The sequence below is a fragment of the Anguilla anguilla genome, chromosome 2, assembly GCF_013347855.1.
Source record: "Anguilla anguilla isolate fAngAng1 chromosome 2, fAngAng1.pri, whole genome shotgun sequence".
Taxonomy (NCBI): Eukaryota; Metazoa; Chordata; class Actinopteri; order Anguilliformes; family Anguillidae; genus Anguilla; species Anguilla anguilla.
Window position 1 is genome coordinate 65,562,572 of NC_049202.1, and position 23,171 is coordinate 65,585,742.

Below are 23,171 nucleotides of genomic sequence, written 5' to 3' on the forward strand. Positions count from 1 at the left end.
ATTTCTGAATGTGGGTCTGAAAGCCAAACTGTAATTTCTCCCTCTGCTCTGTTCTCTGTGGCCCTGTTCCGGCCTATCGATGTCCAAATTTGTCTTTATGTTTACGTAATGTGGAAAAATGAAACGCCAGGCCTTGTCTGCTGAACGGCAGAGGCCCGACTGACGGCTGGACGGACGAGCAAACAGATTGACCTCGCTCTCCGTGCCATCGGGATCACTCTAACCTGGCAACTCTCGCCGTTCTGTTTGAAAGAGGGAGGGAGAGAGGGAGGGAGGGAGGGAGGAAAGAGTGCAAACGGAGGAATAAAGGAGATAGGACACCGGAGCCCGTTCCCATTTGGGAAACAGAAGAGTCGCAGACGGTCTGAAGCTGCTTTTTTTTTTTTTTCATAAGGAAGCGAAAGCAGGTAAGCGATACTTTTGGCCTTCTTCACTCTGGGACGTGTCATTTGGAAAAGGGCTCCCCAGGTTCGCTGACGCATAATGAAGAGCTCTGACTCTCTGGGTGAGTTAGACCTTTCTATCCGAGCCCTCTTACAGGTACGTACGGTATAACGTTGGTGTTTGTGGTTCCAGCTTTGGTGACGGTACAGACTCGGGCACACAGAGCCAGTCAAACAGACAACGGTTAATTATTTATCTTGAGGAATCTGAATGTCGTTGCTTCTCTGAGATTTTTCTGCACTTCCTGTTTGTTTAAGATGATAATCCGGTCGGTTTGCCCGGCTCTCCCTGGCTCCCCGGGCTCCGGATCCTCGGCATGAAGAGGTGGGGCCTGCGTCGCTGCTCTCGGCCTGCCTGCCTTCTCCTGGCGTGCCTGTCCCTGGCTCTGCACCTGTTTTTGGCCCTGTCCTCCCTCTCGCTCTCTCAGACGCCCTGCCGCCCTCCCGCCCGTCCCAGGACCAAGACCATCAGGGCTCTGGCGGACTTCAACTTCACCTGGCTGGAGGCTGGCTCGCCCGGACGGGGCACTGGTGCCAGTCAGGTGGACTCATCGCACCAGGATGCCAGCAGACCCCACGACGAAAAAGCGGGAAACAGCGCCCCCTCTCTGGAGGAAGGGCCCATCGCCTCGCTTAACATGGCCACCAAAATGGACCCTCTTGCCAAGTCAGCAGGGGCGGGCCTTCCTAAACTGTCGGCTCTCTTCAGCCACCCTCTCTACAACCTGCCACGCCCGCCGCTCCATGAAGATGATTGGCTGCTGAAGGTGAAGCCGAAGGTCAAGGGCAACAACGGGGACAGCGTGCAGGAATGGTGAGTGCACAGGGCAGGGAGTTAGCCCACTTCATGCTCAGTACTAGGCTGTAGCTTTATAACACTGGGCTGGTGTTGAACATTGGTAGCAATTTATATGAATTTCCCACCTTGGCTTTTGAGACCACAAGAGGAAAGTTAAAAATGACTTCAGTCAGCTTTAATTATTGTATTGTTGGAGAGCTTTGCCTGGTTCGATGGTTCAGCCTGAAAATGTTTGTCAAAAATAAATGTTTCTCAGGAAGTTGGGGAAATGGATATCATTTCACAATACAGATTGAACACTTAGCACTTTCTCTAACATCTTAAAACCAACATAGATTCAGCACACAACAATGCTATGAGGCGTGACCTGAAAAACCAGGAAAAATGTGATATCTCTGAGCTGTTCTATTTGCAGATAGATACCGTGTCATTTGAAACTCTGATAGAAACTATGAGAAGCAGCGATGATGAGGGTTGATGTAAAGGGGCGGTGCTCTCGCTCCTCTCTCCCCTCCCCCAGGCTGAGTGACAACAAGGAGGCCTATGACACGGCTCAGTGGAACAGCAGCAGCGAGTCGCACCCGCCCTGGCTGCGCTTCCACCTGGGCATCACCCGCTGGCAGCTGTACCAGCGGCAGGACCCCGACCTGCAGCCGCTGCTGGAGCAGCTGGCCACACACCGCGTCGTGAGCGCAGGTGCGGCAGGGAGGGGTGGTGCACTGGGCCGGGAGGGGGGGAGTGCACCGGGTCGAGGGGGGGGGCGAGGAGGTGGGGGGGTGGAGGGGTTTTGCACTGGGCCGGGGGAGGGCGGGGGGAATTTTGGGGGGGACGCACCCCCGGTACCTCCTGTGACATCACCTTACTTCACAGACATATTGCCGGCAAAATGTTTGCTCAGTCTCAGTCTAAATGTGCAAAACAGAGGACTTATTAAACAAGAGGACTTATCATTTAGTTTACAACTTATACTGTACACAACCACAAGCCTGAAGTTACTGGAAACAATGCAGTGGTTAACCATGGAACCCTGGCGAACTTAAAATGCGACGTAGTTATACATATTTTATGTAATTATGCCAAATGTGCCTGAAACACTGCTTCCAAGAATGTGCTTTGCTTAAGAGTACAGATCAGCAGATATACAAGGTGGGAATTACTCACTGATTAGTTTTAATATATACTAAATATATGTAGCAATCTGAATCTGAAAGTGACCATAATTTATATTTTTTAATGAAAGAAAAGGCAGTCGGCTCTCCTTATATAGATTGTTTTTCCACTTTATTCGGGGAAAGCAGTGAGGATAATAGACAGGGATAAGATAACAGTTAACAGTTAAGGATCACGGTGGGAATCAAACCCTCGGTCACGTGGCGTGATTTGTATTTGGGTCGAGAACTGGACACCCTATGGGCTGCACTGCACGGTCGTGTCCCTTCCTGTGGATATTTGCTCACATATTACCGTTGAAGTGTTGCGATATCTTCATTATATTTTTTATATCAATATATTTACATCGTATTCCATTTCAGCATGGTTAGAGGCCAGGAACAGGGAGGAAAAAAGATCCTCCTTGCATAGAACGGTGAAATATGAGGCTTGAATAAAAATACTTTCCTTTCAGTTGCATTCAAAAGCCACTCAATACCAGAGAACTGGCTGTGATTCACTCAAGGTCACACCTCACATATCCGTATACTGAACAGCCTGCAAAAAAATCCACAGTGTGTGCTGGGAAAGGACTAATATGTCTGCTTTACGAATGTGCCGTGTGTTATGTCATGTGACTACTGTGCCAATGTCATTTATTCAGTTACCGCTGAATAACTGAATACTAAACTAAGCATTATCCGGGAATATTGTTCTTGAAAACTGAATGATCAGCACTCATTAATGTGCAATGCTATGTTCGTAACTATTCATGCGCGTTGTCATCCTTTATATCACTGTACACTTAAAATTCCATGACAAATATTATTACGCATTAGTATTGTTCAGCACCCTCCACTGATTAATGCAGGGTCTACTTCCAGATATGTAAAAGCTCGTATTTCTGTGTTACTGCAGAAATATGTTAGCAGTATGGATCTGGAAGAGGAAACGTCCCTGAACATTAGATTAAAGCTGAGGAGGCTGAGTGAGCTGAAAGCTGTCCTGCTTTGTTTTGTGGTTTCTGGTGACCACCAGTGGTGAAAAGTAGAAACTGCATGAAAAATTCAGCTTCCAATGCAACTCATGGCCAGTTTATAATTACCAGTTCAGTTTAATAACCTGTGTTTTTGTGTGTGTGTGTGTGTGTGTGTGTGTGCACTCTTTTGTGGAATACATTATCATGGTACCTCCTCTCTCTCTTTTTGCTTCCAGTGCAGAAATCAGGAGGGACTCAGCTCAAGCTCGTGATGTCATTCCCAAACTACGGACAGGCTCTCTTGAAGCCCATGAAGTGAGATAACCGTTACTGCAGTATTACTAGTGTAATCATGAACACTAGTGAAATGATCCTCATTTCCATTGTAATGCAGCTCGAAGTCATCTTGTGCCACAGTGTGCTGTTGATGTTGTGAAAGTGTCATATGTTAGCTGGCTGGGAGTCACTCCTCAGCAGTGTGCAGTTTTACAGCTCTGAAGGATCACAGCTGACACGCGTGAGCAGCCATGGGCCGCGTGGTCTGAACCACAGATGCCGGTATGGCAGGCGGACAGACAGACCCCCTGCACTAAGAACCCTAATATGCCTCTCCCCCTTTGTCCCGCTCCACCACTCAGACAGGAACGTGACGCTGAGACGGACTTCAATCTCTTCTACTTCTCCGACTTCGAGAGACACAACGCTGAGATCGCCGCCTTCCACTTGGACAGGTAAGCTGAAGGGATGGTGTAACTGGTCTCCTACAACACTTTTCTCCAGCAACTGTGTGCTGGGAGTCCCTTGGAGGTTGTGAGATGGGATTATTGCTGTAAATTGAAATATAAAGGGTGGGGGGGGGGGGGGGTGTCGAGTGTACAAAAACGTCTGTCTATAAGAGTTTCTACACAGATTATGGATAAATGGATGTAAATACCAAATGAAAGGTGACTGTCTGCACTTTAACCTCAAATTCATTGTTTAATTTCAAATCCAATGCAGGGTTTCCGCCAGTGTATTGCAAGCCCGGCGGCCCGCCGGGCCTAAGTTGACCACCCGCCGGGCCTAAGCATCGGGGAATTAAGAAAAAAAAATTTTTTTAAATGTATTTTTAATGTTTTTTAAACTAGTTACAGTGGGGCGGCTCGATTGGAAAGCTCCCCAGCGACATCTGTTGGTTTAAACGTGAACGCACTACAGGAAAACAGCAGGTCTGAAATCAGTGTTCTTTACTCTCAATGTGCGTAGTGACATTCAACACTTGACGGTTCCAACTATCACAAGCTAACGTTACCTAGCAAGCCACCATTTCTTATTTAGAAGGCTAATTAACCTTGTTACGAGCTGCGTTATCACTTCATCTCGTCAGTAAGTACATTCTTTTTATATTAACTTAAGCAATGTGTAGGTGACGTTAAACTAATAGCATTAGTGTAATATTCGATACATTGTAACATTACATGTCTTATTAATCGCCATCGAAATAACGACTTCACTTGTTTATTAATAACGTTAGCTTGATGACATTTATGTGCACGACAACGTGGTCATTTAGCTAACTTAGCTAGCTAGCCAAACAGTCAGTAACACAGATATTTTGTTGTTGTTGAAATGTACCCAGCATTCCAAGGCTGTACGTTGTTGTAAGATTCAGTAGCCAATCAGTAGGCTGTGTTGTGCATATCCCGCTCTTACAGCTCGTTTCCAGCCCAAACCACTGTAAAGAGAGCAAGTGTCAGTGACATTTCCTTCTGACGACAATCGCAACCACAACATTTATTTCCATGAATAAAATCGCATTTATTATTATTATTTATTGGTAAAAACATTTAATATATCCAGTGCAACAGCCAACTACTTGCTCGTTTCATGACACGTGTAGCCATTTAGTAATACGTTCGCATTTCAGGCTAGAAAATAACCCGTTAATCCAGAGAAATTGCTGAGTTGTCTTAGAATCTTTATCGCAACAGAATGTATCAAGGCTGGCAGCCCGGATCAAATTTGTTGTGACAGCTGCCATCCAAAACAAACACCTGAGAGAGGCTGCCTGCGTCCGTGCCTCCCCCAAGGCGTTACGTCATTGTTTTGCAATGCGCAGCTGTCGTAAAAACATGTGGGGGGCATACGATTCCAATGAATAGGACAAGTTGGAACCGGTTCTCGTTTCCCGTAAGTGTGCCCAGCATTCCAAGGCTTCTTGTAATGTGTGTTGAATAAATGACTTATTTATAACAACATTGACATTACATAGTCATATTTTTAAATCTCCAGTCAGCTTTTAGCACTGACTTAATGTAGGGCCCTATGGAATCTGTGTTATAGCTTTTTTAAATTCTCAATTCTGTGATTCTGTCCGTGATTCTGTTATCACATAAACTATAGGGCCCTACCTTAATCCTGCCATCAGTCTGACGCTGGCCCGCGCCGGGCCCCCGTCAAAAGATACCGGGCCTAACAACTTTTCTGGGGGAAACCCTGCAATGTGTTGGAGCCCAAACAGCATAAATTATGCCACTGTCCTAATACTTTTGCCTTTGCATACTGTGTATATATATTATTCCATATCTCATATCATGTTAGGCTACATTTACATGTGATGACTTATCATGCTGCCGTTAATGCTAGTGGGTCCAGGGATTTGGGAAAGAGGTTGGCAGCCTTGATGAAAATGAGGGGGAAATGACTGTATAAAATAAACAGCACAGATTGTGAGATACAGTTAAATGCTAACAGAACACATTTGTGACAGGCAGGCTGACACAGCCTGGTAATTCCAGTTCTTACTGGTGGTTTATTTGCTGATGGAGAGAGATACAGAAAGCACGAGCTCAGTAAACAAATGAATAAATACATGCAAATCTTCACTGTTTCCCCTCACAGGTTCTGAGCAAAAATAAGGAACTAAAGTAACAAAGACAAAATTTTAGGTGTCAGCTCGGTTTTCCGTCTCTCTTTCTGTGTGATGATTCTCAGTCTCAATTTCCCACTGTGGAAAGCGAGCACACATTTAAGTACTAGGCTGATTCGCAACCCAGGTGTGAGTGTGTGTGTGTGTGTGTGCCCAAGTGTGGGGTGTAAGTGTGGCCCAGGTCAGCCACATCATTTTTTTTGTTAAATAAAATTTTGACAAACAGTTGGGCCTGATTCAAGGCCTGTATTGCTGTTCTGCTCCTCCACATTGACCCCATTTGTACGATATTTAACCCGCTGTCTCTACCCAAAATGGCGACGGAGAAAGAGGCTAACGCCCGCGCTCTCTCTCAGGGTGCTGGGTTTTCAGCGGATTCCACCTGTCGCAGGGCGACTGATCAACGTGACCAGCGAGATCCGTGACATCACCACTGATCGCAAGCTGGCCAGGACCTTCTACACCTCACCTGGTCAGGGCCTGACACTCACTCCATCGCTTCTCCCTCTCATCCCTCTCTCTCTGATTCTCTGCATCGAGTTACTTTCAGGCTGAGCAGATTTTGTAGTGAAAGTGAAAGACGAAATAAAATTGAGCGAGCACTTGATATAAGTTCACCCTCAGCTGTCATGACGTCATAAGAGTCATGGCAGCCTTTTTCAGTCCCATTCAGCAGGATGAATGTACTGTAGCATCCAGTTAATCATTAGCCCGGTTTGCACCGCGATCGCTTGCTGGCAGTGTTTCTCATTTGCCTAAATCATCTGATAAGCTTTTCCCTTCCCTGCGGCCGCAGTGCAATGTCCGCCAGAGCATGCTGTGACAGAACTCCCTTTTTTTAGTTCGCCTTTGCTGGTAATGATGCAGTGATCCGCTGGTGCTCTGACCTCCCCTCTCCTCCCCCTCCCCCTCCCCCTCCCTCCTCTCTGTCCCTCGCAGTGGGTAACGTGTGTTTCTACGGCCAGTGCTCGTATTACTGCTCCACGGAGCACGCGGTCTGCGGGAGGCCCTGGGCTCTGGAGGCGTCTCTGGCCGTGATGCTGCCTGACCGCGCCCTGGCACCCCGCCGCACCTGGAGGAGCCCCTGGAGGCGGTCCTACAGCCGCAGCAAGCGGGCACAGTGGGTACACGGTGGGGGTTGGGGTGTGGGGGGGTTAGGGGAGAGGTTAGGTACCCCTGGAGGCGGTCCTACAGCCACAGCAAGCGGGCACAGTGGGTACACGGTGGGGGTTGGGTGGTGGGGGGGTTAGGGGAGGGGTTAGGTACCCCTGGAGGCGGTCCTACAGCCGCAGCAAGCGGGCACAGTGGGTACATGGGGGGGTGGGGGTTAGGGGATGGGTTGGGGGGGTAGAACAGGAGGGCTTGCAGGGGCTTTGGGGTGAACTCTGGAGCTTTGGAGGTTTTGGAGATGGGGGCAGGGCTGTAACTGTGACACAGAGTACGCTTCTCTGCCCTGCAGGTGGGAGAAGGACCCAAACTACTGCGCCAAAGTGAAGGCCACACCCCCCTATGACAGAGGCACTCGCCTCCTGGACCTGATTGACATGGCGATACTGGACTTCCTCATGAGTCAGTGAAGAGGTTTCATTTTTATTAAGGTCTCAGAGGCTGGAATGCCATGTTTGACTTTTAACAGTGTCATATTTAAATGACTTCCCCAAACCGAACCAGTACACTGAAGCCGCGTTTCCACCGCAGGAACTTTACCCCGGAACTAGGAACCTTTTGAGGAACTCAGTGCGTTTTGACCGCAGGAACTAGGGTCTAAATTAAGTTCCGGGGGCTTTATTTTACCACCAAAACAGTTCCTGCTCGGGGGTAGTACTTTCCAAAAGTACCGGAACCTTTGGGGTGGGGCGCAAGCGCTGAAAATTTCTGATTGGTCGACTACTTGCAGTGTTTTATTTCAACCGCCATGTTTAAAAATCTGCAGCCGCAAACCGATTTATTTTCCTAATAACTTCAAATCAAACTTGTGGCGCAGTAGCCTAGTTTTGGTTATAGCCTGCCAACGTCTTGGAATTATAACGTGTGCTCTTCTGTTCTTTTCTTGCTTTAGTATTCGTTTTATAAAATGCTAAGCATTCGTGCTGGGACAGCATATTACGTACCAAAACATTCAAACGGATTAATTCGGTTGCTGAATATTTTCTTCCGGATTTTCGTTGTTAGCCCGTTGTAATTGACTCAAAACGTTTGATACAGTTATGTGAGGTATGCGGTAGTTCTGCGTAATTCACATTGGTGATACAGTAAAAGCAAACTGGAAATCACCTTCCGCACTTTTTGTCAGGGTAAAATAACAGGTTAATTCTAGTAATCGTCCCTTTAGCTTTTTCAGACTGCCGTAATTTTACTCTGCCATTCTTCAATTCCACAAAAAGACCAGGAAGACTATGGACTAATTTATGATGCATGGTTCGCATCTGGAGGGCACACTTCGCTGCTTGGCTAGCAGTAACTTCGAAGGAAAGCAAACGGTGGCTGTACCACTGCTAATTTATGTTATGTTGCGGGTCAAATTGACCCTTTTTAAAGTTTGAAAATCTAGGAAAAATACTTAAAAGTATTTTTTCAGTATGAAACTTCTTCTACTGGCCTACATTTGAAATGAAAATGGTTCATTTCATGTATTTGCAAACCCCCCCTGCATGTTTATACACAGAGATACTGTTCGGGTCCATTTGACCCGATAGTGAAAGTGGAGGCTAAAAGGCGGTCAGAAGTGTCAAATTTAGACCATTTCTTTCTTTGCAGATGTGAGACATAAGGTATTTCCTACTCCCTCCCACCATATTTCACCCCAATCACACACACACACACACACACCCGCATGCACACACGCACACACAGACACACACACACACACACTTACTTACCTCAGGCACTGGTGTACTAGGTGCAGCCCTCTCCTGGATCTCCCTCACTGTGGCTGCAGTGGCCGGGGTCCTTGTGCTGCCTCTGTTGTATATGCGGTACCACGAGTGCCTTCCCCAGCTTCTCGTGGAATATGCGCCTCTTGTACAGCTTTGACACATTGCACTCAGAAAAAATCTCCGTCCAGACGATGAACGCATTGTAGGCCGATACATCAATTATGTTATAAAAGATGCCTAAAGGCCAGTGCGCAGTCATTCGCTTGGTGCTGTAGGACCCCGTTACTTTGTCCAAGTTGTTCCACCCCCCCTTCGGTGGCGTTTTTTTGCAGCAACATTTTTGCTGTACCTGAAAAATGAACAGAACAGGAGGGTTGAATTTTCACGCAAGTCCGAGTTTTCGTTCTATTCTTGTCATTTTGCGATTAGCTTATATGGAATTGACGATGAGAAAGTAATCAAACAGCAAATTGTTTACAACGTGTGCATGTTTTCTGCTGTTGTTGCCAGTTATATTGGAAATGTGAATGCATTCTGTTGCCTCGGATGTCAAGACATGAAAGTGAATGTTCGCATAAAAACATAATGAATGTGTTTGAGAGGATATATAAAACAGTTACAATCTGACTATTGGCCTGTTATATCCTATTTGTTGCATAACAACGGTCCAAGTTCAACTACCAACGACAGTTTTGCTTGACAACGGTAAAATATGCCCAAACAGCTGCAGAAGAATATTTCAATTCCAGGTGATTAAATCGATAAAAATCAATAAATACAAACGTAACCAAACATAGTCATTGTTGGTAACCCGTTGTATATAAGTGGAATAAACCCCTCCGGGCTGTCCTGGTTATTAGAAAATAATGTAGGCTACTTCAGTGGTAGTATGGGGTTACAGAAGAAATCATAGGACAGATGGACCGACGACAACATCGCTTTTTCATACGTCGGTGGGCTAATTTGCCTAATCTTCGCGGGACTTTAGACCACGGTGGAAACGCAGACAACCATGGGCTGAAGGAACATTTTAGTTCCTTGAAAAGTAGTTCCTGGGACTAAAGGTTCCGGGTACTTTTGATGGAAACGCGGCTTAAGAGACATAGGGCCAGATTCAAAGATGCAGATTAAGCCTAGACTAAATTCCATTTTTAATGGAGATTGTCCATACTAAACTCATTTTGACCAGGACTAAGCATAATCTGTGTCCATGAAACTTAGACTTTGAATTTAACACACTGTTGAATTTAGCTTATTTATGTTTATGTGAATTCTAATTTGATAAATCTGGAATGTTTTGCCAGTGGTAATATATCTCAATCCCCCCCCCCACCACCCCCCCCCCCACCCCCCCCCACGCTCCTCCTGCACAGATAACATGGACAGACACCATTACGAAACCTTCGAAAAATTTGGCAACGACACCTTCCTCCTGCACCTGGACAATGGAAGGGCGTGAGTACACCTTTACCTGCTGTAATTGAGCGTGGGCGTGGGCGTGTGCGTGTGCGCATGCCGTCGCAGTGACGCCGCCTGCGTGTTCTCGCAGGTTCGGACGGCACTCCCGAGACGAGCCCTCCATACTGGCGCCGCTGCGACAGTGCTGCAGGTACAGTGAGCCAGGGCTGCGGGGATCGTCAGCACACTGCCACGCAGTCCGCGCAGCAGAGGCCACGCCTTTATAAGATGTGCACCATAAAGACCGTATTAGCACGCAAAGCTGTGCGGGCTGCAGTTACCGGTAACACGCAGTATGCATCAGGGGTCAAAAGGGGTCAAGTCTGGTCTCCTGGGGGTGTGTCCAGCTGAAGCCCCACCCTTGAATCGTGACTGTGCCAGTGTCATGACCATGCACTGTTGACCCTGGGATTTGTGCAGTGGGGAATATTGAGGGAGTTGAGTTGGCAGGGTTTCCCTGCTTCATTGTGCAAGAGGAGGGTCTCTCTCTGGTCAGTCAGTCTCCCCCCCCCCCCAACCTGAAGTGTTCAGCTGCATCGCAATGGCTGCTCCACTCAGCTCAGCAGCTGGGCTGAAAAGTGAGATGTGGCATCTGAGGAGACGCTGTGCTTGTCTGCTCTCCTCTAACCTGAGACTGAGCTGCTCTACAGGTGTGTGCTCTCCTCTAACCTGAGACTGAGCTGCTCTACAGGTGTGTGCTCTCCTCTAACCTGAGAAAGAGCTGCTCTACAGGTGTGTGCTCTCCTCTAACCTGAGACTGAGCTGCTCTACAGGTGTGTGCTCTCCTCTAACCTGAGACTGAGCTGCTCTACAGGTGTGTGCTCTCCTCTAACCTGAGACTGAGCTGTGTTACTGGTGTGCTCCTCCTGCTCCAGGTCACCCGTTTCCTCCTCCTCTCCTCCCTCCCTCCCTCCCTCCCTCTCCTCCTCCTCCTCCTCCTCCCCAGGATCCGCCGCTCCACCCTGCTGCGCCTGCGTCTCCTGGCGCTCCCGCGGTACCGCCTCAGCGATGTCATGCGGGAGTCGCTCTCCCGTGACGGGCTGACTGCCGCGGCGCCGCTGCTCACCGAAGCGCATCTCTCCGCCCTCGACCGGCGCCTGGCCGCCACGCTGCTGACGGTGGGCCGCTGTCGGGAGCGACAGCGCGAGCTCGGCGGGGGCGAGGTCGTCTACGACGACATCGCGGGCTACGACGGCGGAGGCGTCGCCACGGGCCGGTGAAGCGCCTCCGTCGGCGACAGAGCTCCCCACAGTAACGGCTGTGTCAGTCGCCATGGAGACGACGCTGCTGCGATGTCGTGGTGGGACTGTGAGATGATGTCATCAGCAGAGTCAGCATAAGGTGGCCTAGCAGGGGCGGGATGGAAGAGGTCACTGCACCCCTGTCACGGTCGCCCGTTTTCCCTGGTTTAAAAAAAAATATGAGGCAGAGATGCATTAAAGAGACTTTGAAGAATTCCTCTAATTATGAATTCCTGAATATTTGCTGGGGGAATGATGAAACTGCTTCGTGCTGATGTGCCCGCAACTCACTTGACTTTGTAGATTAACGCAGAAATGCTGGGAAGTTCCACATGAGTCTCAAGGAGCCGAGCCTCACTGGACACACAGTCGCTGTTAGCACGCATTAGCATCGTGCCGCCAGTCATTAAGGGGGCAATTACTTTTTCACATGGGTGATATGGGTGTTTGATAGTTTTTTTTTTTTTCATTAAATAAATGAAATAATTTTAAAAATGTGTTTTGTGTTTCCTCAGTTTCCCTTTGTTTAATATTACATTCAGTCAAAAGATCTGAAAACAACCAATGTGACAAATGTGCTATAACAGAGGAAATCAGGAAGGGGGCAAATACTTTGTCACAGCACTGTACCTGATAACATATGGTTACCCAAACAGAACGCTGTGGATCTGGACTCTTCGGTATCGGAAGCGAGGAGCTGGAGCGGGTCCGGTCCAGGGTCCGGGCCCAGCTCCCCGACCCCAGCGCACCCCCGAGCTGCGTCTTCCTGGGGGAGCCCTCCCACAACGGCCTGTTCTCGCGCATTGTGCGGGGGGAGGAGCAGCAGTGGCGGCTGTGGGATGACCACGCCCACGTGGCCTTCCTCACGCCCTTCCCCAACTCGCCCGGTTTGACCGTGGTGGTGCCGCGCCGGCCGCTGTCCAGCGATATCTTCAGCCTGGAGGAGGAGGATTACCGGGCCCTGGCCCTGGCCAGTCGCCAGGTGGCTCAGCTGCTGCAGAAAGGCCTGGGGGCCTGGGCCGTGGCGCTCATCTTTGAAGGCTTTGAGATCGACTACGCCCACGCCAAGCTTATTCCCTTGCTCCCTCCGCCTGGTGAGCAGCCCCCCACCTGTCATTCTCCCCAGTTCAGTCCCGTCTACCCTGGATACGTGACTTCTGCTGACGGGCCCGCTGCCAGCCCAGAGAGCCTTGCAGAAATTCACACCAGAATTACGCAGTCTTACATCTTGAGCAACTGTAACTAACAAGTTCTGTCTTTAATCTGGAGGAACTGAAACTAACAAGTGCTGCTGCTAACTGCTGCAGCCATTGCAATGCAGAAGTTCTATCTTAGATCTGGAGGAAATGAAACTAACAAGTGCTGCTGCTAACTGCTGCTGCTACTAGTTTCCATGGTTACATTTTTTTCCAAACACCAATGCAAACGGTCTTCCATATTTCTATTTACGTACATGGTATATATGTTATTCAGAGGGAACATGTTAATGTTAATCTGTTGGACAAGCAATACCAGCATTGCTCCTTTATTACGAACCAGGGTCCAGATCTGTCTGTTAATCTAGGGACAGCTTATTCTAAATCACCTTTAAATGTTCATTTCGAGTATGTTCAGAAAAATAACCAAACTCAAGGGGAAGCGTTGATCATAACTATTTATTAATACACCAGTCCAGCCCTTCAGACAAACAAATTTAGGGTGTACCACAGAATATGTGACACTGCATCATGTTTAAAATAAGTTCTCTGTTTTCTTAAAACCCTTGCTGACTTTGCAGGAAATATGTAGTCATCTTGAAGTAGAATTCCTTCTGTATGTTGTTGGGCAAGGGTTCACATGGAAGGGTTCACTTGGGGAATTCCTCTGTATTCGGGCTTTGTTTCTCTTGATTAAGTAAAGTTACTTAAAATGTTTAAGTTCCATAATTTTGTATTTGAAAGGCAGGTCGATCTACAAATCGTTTTGAAATGTAATTGCTTTCAAAAGGAACAATCCTGCAGAGCACATTACCAAAAATGAAACCGTAAGTGGTCTGAGAGCTAATCTGGATGATTAAAAGTCCTTAACTGAATGTGGAATATTCATTCTTTAAAACATGAATATCTGTGGCTGACATAATATGGCATAAAGTGGGTGAATCATCCACCATTAAACATTAGAAGTATCCAATTAAAAAGATTTAACATGTCATTATAATTCAGGAATTGCACTTATGCACGAGGGACCAAGTTTGGGAACTGTCACTCTTGGGTAGAGTTGGGAGAGAGCTATATCTATTTACCAGAGCAGAACATTGACTAAATACACATTATACTTTATATACATTTATACTTTAATATGTTTGCTAGGCTGCATCCATTTTCAATCAGTATCAATCCACTGTATCCGTACATTACGCATATACAAGTTTATTTTTGTAGGAAGGATGACGCTGGTCGGTCTCTGTGGCATTGTGCAATTCTGTGAGTGGATTTTAATTCAATTAAACAGGTAGCTAATTTACCGAATTGTTCTCCTGTAAAGTTTACCTCATCTGTCTCGGTTCTCAGCTGTGAAGCCTGTTGACCCTTAATTAATCCCACAGGAATTTAATTAACAGCTAATTCAGGTATCTGTTTATGCATTAATTGTAGAGCTCAGTAAGTGAGATTGTCACAGGTGTTTATCCAGCAGAAACAAAGGTAAACTGTCCTGACCTGACCAGCAAGAAGAGAAAACAAGTCACAGAGCAGTGATCAAAGCACCACACCTGGGTCAAATAATCATTTCACATATTTTATGGGCATTGAAATACATTTATTTCATTATTTATGTGGAAAATACATATACAAATAGAATTATTTTATTTATTATGTTTATTTTTAAATATTTGTATTGCAGATTGATTTATTTCAAAGCATTAACTTTTTTTTTTTAACTTTAAGTTGTAGTTTAATCCATTGTAGGCCATGTGAGGCTAGTAAATGATATTTTAATCCTCAACCTTGGGGTCTTAGGTTGGTGATGGGGTCTAGTATTTAGAAATAGTTTAAGCTTCAATCAAAAGAAAAGAAAAACGTTTTATTTAACCATTTCAGTTCTCTGAGATTATTTTTGCCAGGTACCATTATTATGCATCATAAAGCAATGGTATGCTCTACTGACATTGCTCTATGATGTGGTTACTACAAACTATTCTTGCACTGTAAGATGATATGCCTGAGCTGACACTTCTGGTTTTGGAGATATACTCAAGTGAATTCATTTTTTCAGCAAGCTACATTTTTAGTAAAATGTTTTTTTTTCCTCCCAAAATAGAGCCTACCAACTAGTAACATATCATATCCAGGCATAAACCTGGTATTTCTAGATAGGGACTGGTCTTGTGAAAAAAATGATGGGTTATTTTATCTATAATATAAAACATATGTTCTTTCAAAGGTATCCAAGCCATTTGCCCATCATTCAAATATTCTTCTTTTTGGTTTATGGACTGACTCACTGTTAATAAGTGGAAGGCTCCATTCAGATGTGCTCATGTGCTTACGTCATGCGGTTCTTCGGAAGCGCGTTGGCAGCAGCTGCAGGGGAAGTTGGCGAGGCACTGGGGCCGCTCCATCTTGGACATGTAGAGCAGGGGTCCGATACTGGAGCTGAGGTCCATGATTGAGAAAACAACAACGCTGATCAGACACTGAAATTCTACAAAACTGTAGTAGGCTGTGAAGGGAAAAAGAGCCACTGGGGGCAGGTAGTTAAAGACGATGATGGCCAGGGTGATGACCACTGTTCTGAAGGCTTTCTTCTTCATGGGGTGCATCTTCTCTTTGCCCATGACCGACTTCCTCAGAATCCAGATGATAGAGAGGTTGCAGAAGACCATGATAGTGAAAGAGGCCAGGATCAGCCCGGTGAAGACATTGACCGCGCTGTTCACCCCCGCAATGGACTTGTTGAGGGCATAGGCCAGCATGAGCCCCCACACCAGCATGGATAAAGCCACTCTGATCTTGTTGTCCCTGATGCCGGTGAACACGATGGGGTGGACCACAGCTATGTAGCGGTCCAGGCAAATGCAGGTGAGGAAGAGCGGGGTGGTGTCCTTGATCCCGTAGGCGAAGCGCTGGAAGTACCATGTCAACTTGTCATTGAGCAGTAGGCGGTTCAGCAGCTCGATGGGGGTCATCAGGCAGAAGTAGGCATCGACAATGGCCAGGTTGAAGATGAAGATGTCGGAGGTGGACGAGTCGCTCTTCTTCGTGGCCACCTGCCACATCACCATGATGTTGGCAGGAAAGCCCACTGCCATGTTAATCACCTTGACTAGGTAGTAGAACACAAACCCACCGGGCTTCTCTTTGCACTCGTCATACTGGTACCAGAGCGGGAGGTCGGAATCTGCAGAGGGGTGGTTGAGTGGTAGGCTGGAGTTGATTACAGAGGTGTTCATGGTGGTTTTGGGTTTAATTAACCCAGCAGAATTGAGTCTTAATGTTGAGCCCTCTTTATGGGTCCTTACAGAGGAGAGAGAAAATCAGAGACATGATCATGCTGAACAGTGCAGTACAATGGTCTTCACCACTTAAAATGTCTTCATGGCCGAATTATATAATTCTTACATTTCTACTGATTACAAAACGCAACAGTTTGTTGTCCCCCCGTGCCTTACTAAATATTTGTACTTTGGTACATAATGGAAATGAACCTGCATGTAGTCAGTATGATGTGTCCAAAGTCAAGCAATCAAGTTAAAGAAATTATACATTTCTATGGAGCCTGGTGCAATACTATATTGTGGTGGCTCTATAGAATAATCTGTTTTTTGGGAATGCTGCCTTGAATCTGGGAAAACGACCTCAGCCATGTTAACATAGGAAACTAGCTGCTCCTAGGACGTTTCCCAGGGTTGGGGTAGTTTTCCCAAAATGGGGGCAGTTTCCCAGGGCAGATGAAACTCTCACAGTGAACAGAGTTTTCACAGCATGGAGGCAACTCTCTGAACGAGAAGCTGTTGTTCACAAGGCAGAGGCAGGTTCCCAGACCAGAGGCAATGTTCCCAGAAGATAAAGGTAGCCCTTTAGGGCCACCACATTATAGTACCCAGTAGTCTTTCACACATAATATGAAATAATAAGGAACTCACCTGAGAAACGGCAATGGCTCCACACAGTTTCCTCAAGTTCATACAGCCCAGTAGGCTACTGTATCTCGGTGTTCTGTGTCCAGAAAGGTTATGTTTTTCTCAATACAGTTCCTGTTCATGTAAATATATATAAAGGTACTCCAGTGTGAATTACATAAATGGTTTTGTGCTGTAGCCAATCCAGAGGTCCCATGAGGGGGCAATGAATTGCTGTCCACATGATAGCACTTGTCGTACCTGTAGAATATCATGTCACCATTGGTTGATATTTGTGGTTGGGTGGGAGTGCAAGGGGAACATTTTAAAGGGGGTTGGGTCGGAGGGGTGTGCTTGTGTTTCCTGACAATTACATATGCTCTAAAACATACAGTAGGTGGGGCCAAAAGGAGGGGACAGACAGGTATCCCCCAATCCCTGTTCGTACACAATATATTTTTTTGTAAGTGATGCAATCCAAGAACTGAATCTCAGACAAACAAGTGACGCAATGCAATACTGGAGTGAGACGGACTATGTAACCTGGTGTAAGTTCTTACATATGAACCCTGAAGGTGCTACACAGCAGACTTACAGAATGGATGATTCTCTTCCATCATTATGAAAAAACAACTTAATTGAGATAAGTATTGTTTTTTTTCCTCCAAAAATAGAGCCTACCAACTAGTAACATATCATATCCAGGCATAAACCTGGTATTTCTAGATAGGGACTGGTCTTGTGAAAAAAAATGATGAGTTATTTTATCTATAATATAAAACATATTTTCTTTCAAAGGTATCCAAGCCATTTGCCCATCATTCAAATATTCTTCTTTTTGGTTTATGGACTGACTCACTGTTAATAAGTGGAAGGCTCCATTCAGATGCAACCTTATACAGGCCAGATACGTGGAGAATGGATGATTCTCTTCCATCAGTATGAAAAAACAACTTAATTGAGATAAGTATTGTTTTCCACAGATTTTATTTGGTAAATTTATGTTTTGACTTTCTTGGAAATATGCAAGTCGCAACTTACATGAAATACATGAACTTGCCTTTGCTTAGTAGACTCCACTGACTTGAACTTTATTCCTGTTCATCACAAACACAGCTGCCCCCCTCAGACACTACAATGTCAGTCCATACCTGTTCATACAACTCTCCACTCAGTGTTCCCGTTTCACTTCCTCCACTATCACCTCTTCTTCCCTGCTTCTTCCTCCTTTGGCCAAACTCCCTCTCCTATACCCCTCATTATTGGAGACTCCATCATTCGTGATGTGAGTGTTGAGACTGCTGGACCAACCTTTGTCCTACCCATCCCTGGTGCCAGGGTTAACAACATCAAATCAAACTTGAAGCTATTATCACAAAAATCATCAACCTACTCAAAAATAGTCATACATGTTGGAACAAATGATGTATGCCTTAAACAATCAGAGATTACAAAAATGAACATTGTCTCTGCCTTCAAGCAAGCACGTAAAATGTGCCAAGAGGTGATCTTTTCTGGGCCCCTCCCTGTGCATAAAGGTGATGAGATGTACAGCAGATGCCTTTCTTTAAATGTATGGCTCTCAGATTGGTTTGCTTCTCAGGGGCTTTGCTTTATAAATAACTGACCCTCTTTCTGGAGACAACCTGGGCTATTGAAACGAAATGGTCACCATCTCAGCCCTGATAGCTCCTACATCCTGTCCAGAAATATCAGTCAAGGATTGAACTATGACTGTTATTGACGCTGGCTCAACAACTTTCCTGGACAAGTCATTTACCCAAAGCCCCCAGGTTATTTCATCTACTGTTTCTAGGTCTCATCACACCTTCAGGAGTGTATACAGATCAAGTGCTGTTAGACATAGCAGTCTCATTTCAATTATTCGACTCCCAAATCCTAGCTCAGTTAGCTCAGTTAACCTGCCCTTGTCCTCGCATGCACCCTTAGACTTCAAAAAAAGGAAGGGGCTTGGGCTGATGCACCTTAATATTTGTAGCATTCTTCCCAAAATGGATTTAGTGGACATTTTGGTCAACGATACTAATCCTGATGTTTTTGTTTTCTCTGAAACATGGCTAAATATTTCTATTGAAGATGATTCTATTGTGCTAAAGGAATATAATGATTTTAGATGTGACAGGCCCTAAAAAAGGCGGTGGGGTAGCAACTTATATTAAAAATAACCTACATGCAACTAAAAAGTCCTTCTGTTCCAAAGCAGTTTGAACTGCTAGTCACTAAAATAGAACTAAGTCCTAACGTTAGCCTCCATGTGGTAGCAGTCTATCGCCCACCTTCTGCAGCTGCTAATGTCATGAATGCTATAGCAGAACTGCTAGCTCCCTTCCTATCCTCTGAGGTGGTTATTTTAGGAGATCTTAATTTTAACTGGTTGTCCCCATCCTCCGATTGTTTAAAGTCTACCTGTATTGATCTGGGTTTAAGCCAATTAATTACTGTCCCTACCCGTATAAATTTGAAAGATCCTTCTAAATCTACCCTTATTGATGTAATTTTAATAATGCTCCACATAAATACATGTCCAGTGGAGTTTTCCACTAGATTTGAGAGATCACTGTCCAATATTGTGCATCAGAGACACTAGACTGCCTAAATCAAACCCCCATTTTATCACAAAGAGGAACTTCCGAAAATTGAGGAACAAGGGTTCTTGCACAATCTATACCATTCAAATTTGTCATGTATCTCTAGTAGCCCTGATTCTGAGATTGCACTTTTCTTTTGTTGCCATTTTTCATCTGTGTTTATCTCCCTAACAAACAAGCATGTACCCATGAGAAGACTTAGAGTTAAAAATAGGAAAAATCCCTGGTTTACATCTGAGCTCACTGACTTGATTTAGTTGAGAAATGAAGCTTGGGCTCAAGCCAGATGCACCGGTAGTTCTTTGGACTGGCTGGCCTTCTCTTTCTGGTTCTCATGCTAATCCAGAAAAGTTCTGGAACTTAGTTAACTCAATTCAAAAGGCCATGAATTAATCTCATTCAAAGGCCATGACTCACTGCCTAATCAAATCAGGCTAAACTCTAGTTTAGTTATGGATCAGAATGAAGTAGCCGATGCCTTTAACCAGTATTTTGTTGCAGTGGGCCATCTTTTTGAGAGAGAATCCAGAATTAATGTTGGCATTTCAGATTTGTCTGAGCCTACATCTGAAGGAACCCATGATTCTCCAAATACTGCTCCTAATATTGCTGTTACCAGGAACAGAGTAGCCCATTTTTCTTTTTCTCATTCACTTTGTGTGAGGTACTTAGTGATCTCCTGGCTATTGATACAAAGAAGTCCACCGACGAGGATCAACCTGACCCATATTTTATTAGGCTTTCTGCTCTTCTGATTGCAGTGCCCCAAACTCATATGTTTAATCTCACTATTCTCTCCGGTGTTATCCCTAAAGTATGGAAAGCTGCGCATGTGCTACCACTCCATAAGGGTTGTGATCCTAGTGACCTTATTAATAATAATCGCCCTATTTATAAACTGTCCTGCTTGGCTAAAGTCCTGGAATCTCTTGTCAACAAGCAGCTTAAAGCCTTCCTCACTAGGTACTCCATTCTGAGCAATCACCAATCAGGATTCAGAGCTAATCATAGTACAATTTCTGCTGCAACTCTGGTGATAAATGACATAGTGACCTCTCTAGATAATGGACAACATTGTGCTGCTCTTTTTGTGGATCTGTCTAAACCATTCGATACCGTTGATCAATCCACATTGTTGCGTAGGCTATCCTCTATTGGATTGGATCCAACTGCCTGCAATTGGTTCGAAAACCACCTATCTGACAGGTCTCAATGTATATCTGTTGATAATGTTCAATCCAAGTTTCTCAATATTACTTAAGGTGTCCCTCAAGGTTCAATTTTAGGTCCTGTATTATTTACAATTTATATAAATAATGTTGTTTCTTATGTAACAAGTTGCAATCTATATCTTTATGCAGATGACACTGTACCTTACAGTTTTGCTTCTACTGTATCCCAAGCTGTTGAAAATCTGCAACTTAGCTTCAGTGCCTTGCAGAAGGCCCTCTTAGATCTCAAACTAGTTTTAAATTCAGACAAAACTAAATACATGTTATTTACCAGATCTAAGAGGACAGATTTTACTGAGCTACAGATGTGTACACTCAGTGGTGCCCATATTGAGAGTCTCACTCTATAAATATCTGGGTATCTGGATTGATGGAAACCTGACTTTTAAGGCTTATATTGATAAATTAATTTTAAAAACTACGAGTGAGACTTGGTTTCCTTTCGAGAAACAGATCTTGTTTTTCATTTGACAGTAGAAGGAGGATTGTTGAGGCAACATTCCTTCCAGTACTTGATTGCGGTGATATAATATATAAGCACACTGCTGCTTCCACCTTAAAGCCTTTAGACTCCATCTATCATTCAGCCCTATGTTACATCACTGGAGATAGGTACTGTACTCACCATTGTGTGCTGTATCAGAAGGTGGGCTGGCCCTCCTTATCTCAGAGAAGAGAGCAACATTGGTTCCTGATTTTATATAAAGCACTTCTCCAAAAGCTACCTCCTTATATTTTATCTCTTATTGAATGTAGAGTTGGAGCCAATCAGACTCGTTCTCAGGACTGGTTGATTCTCCAGGTGCCAAGGGTCTACTCTGAACTGGGTAAAAGGGAATTGAGATATAGTGCTCCTCATGCCTGGAATGAGTTGCAGTGTGCATTAAAGCTGAACTCATTGATTACCATGGGCCAGTTCAGGACCCTGATGAAGAAACTGGCTACCTTTGAATGTAAATGTTCTGACTGAATTGAACTGTTTAATTGTTTTTATTCATTTTATTTTATTTTATTCTATTTTGTCATTGATTTATTTATTTTACATTTTTTAAAGTTATTTTCATATATTCATTTTATCTATTGGAACCTTTAGCTTTTGTCTGTTAGACTGTTTTTCTTTTGTCATCAGGGCTCCATTGAAAAAGAGACCCAGTGAAGAACCCGAGGTCCAGCCTTCCCCACTCAAGACATGCCTGAGACAAGAGTGACTGTATTCCAAGTAGAACAATGCACGGGAGGCCCGTGAATTTGGGCAGTGTGATTTGGAACTTTACAGTACATAATAAGACTCTATTGAGCTCTTATAACCTTATTAAATAGCTAACATGGAAAGCATTTTTGAAAAGTAAGTAACATGAAAAAATGAATGTGACATGTCTTTAAGGGTGATTTCAAGTCCTTAAAAAGTCTTAAATTGTCTTAAATTTATTTTTGTTCATAAAATTGTCTAATACATCATGACAGTTGAATATATTATGGTGTATTTATCTGTGGTTACAATGCGTTTGTATTTGAATGGTAAAAGCCCGCAATGTGTCCTTTTCTTGGACTAAAATAAACATTTGGACAAATGTCAATGTTGTCGTTTTAGATAATTGTACAAATGTCAAGTAGCTAAGAGTACAACTTGCCTGTGCTTACTTGTGTGGCAAACTGTCTTAAATGTTATTCTAAGAAGCATTTAAAATGTCTAAAAAGCCATAAATTTAACTTGCTAATGCCTGCAGACATCCTACTTTAATATGTGGGGGATCCTAACTAAAATGTAGTTCATCGCTTGAAAAAGACAAAAATACTCAACACTATTAATGTTGAAATTGTTGGTCTATGTTTATTACTGTCCTGAAACTACCCTTTTTATGTTGTTTTTGTATCTAGTTTTGTCTCATCTTCTGTACCATAATTATGCTTGCACATATTGCCTACCTAGAAATGTAACTTGAAGCTGATCTCAATGGTATTCTATACAATGACAATAAAGGCTTTCTATTCTATTTGGGCTTGACATGTGTACATTTTCTAATGCTGCACTGAGTATCTTTGAAAATAAATTTTAAAGATATGAATTACAGAAGCAATGGCATTTCATTGGTAGGATAGAATGGAGATCAAAATTACAACACCATGATATACCTTTTTTTAATACAAAAAATCTAAATGTATGGTCAGGGTTTAGTAAGTGACCAATCAGCAACGTTGTGGAAAGGTAAATAACATAATAAAGAAGTTTAAACAACGTGTGAGCGACGTAAATCTATAACGTTACGACGGATGACTGCCTGGCGACGTAATGACAACGGTAAAGCCGGGCACCCACCGCACGCGTATCGACCGCGAGCGCACTACGCGCGTAACTGAAGCGTAGTTGAAGTACTGTTA

General features: G+C 44.6%; 2 protein-coding genes across 2 annotated transcripts; one reads left to right on the top strand and one right to left on the bottom strand.

Annotated features, from left to right (window-relative positions):
- Positions 1-385: 385 nt before the first annotated feature.
- Positions 386-12,291, top strand: LOC118220090 (extracellular serine/threonine protein kinase FAM20C-like). Its single transcript, XM_035403707.1, has 11 exons — positions 386-407; positions 702-1,257; positions 1,763-1,938; positions 3,607-3,685; positions 4,009-4,101; positions 6,635-6,750; positions 7,218-7,398; positions 7,738-7,847; positions 10,528-10,609; positions 10,704-10,763; positions 11,559-12,291. Exons 2-11 carry the CDS (start codon positions 761-763, stop codon positions 11,830-11,832), a joined length of 1,668 nt encoding a protein of 555 aa, XP_035259598.1. The 5' UTR covers positions 386-407; positions 702-760; the 3' UTR covers positions 11,833-12,291.
- A 2,513-nt stretch (positions 12,292-14,804) lies between these two features.
- LOC118221604 (P2Y purinoceptor 1-like) lies at positions 14,805-17,066 on the bottom strand. Its single transcript, XM_035406822.1, has 2 exons — positions 16,976-17,066; positions 14,805-16,346 (listed from the first exon to the last, which is right to left on the bottom strand). Exon 2 carries the CDS (start codon positions 16,280-16,282, stop codon positions 15,368-15,370), a length of 915 nt encoding a protein of 304 aa, XP_035262713.1. The 5' UTR covers positions 16,283-16,346; positions 16,976-17,066; the 3' UTR covers positions 14,805-15,367.
- Between the last annotated feature and the right edge of the window lie 6,105 nt (positions 17,067-23,171).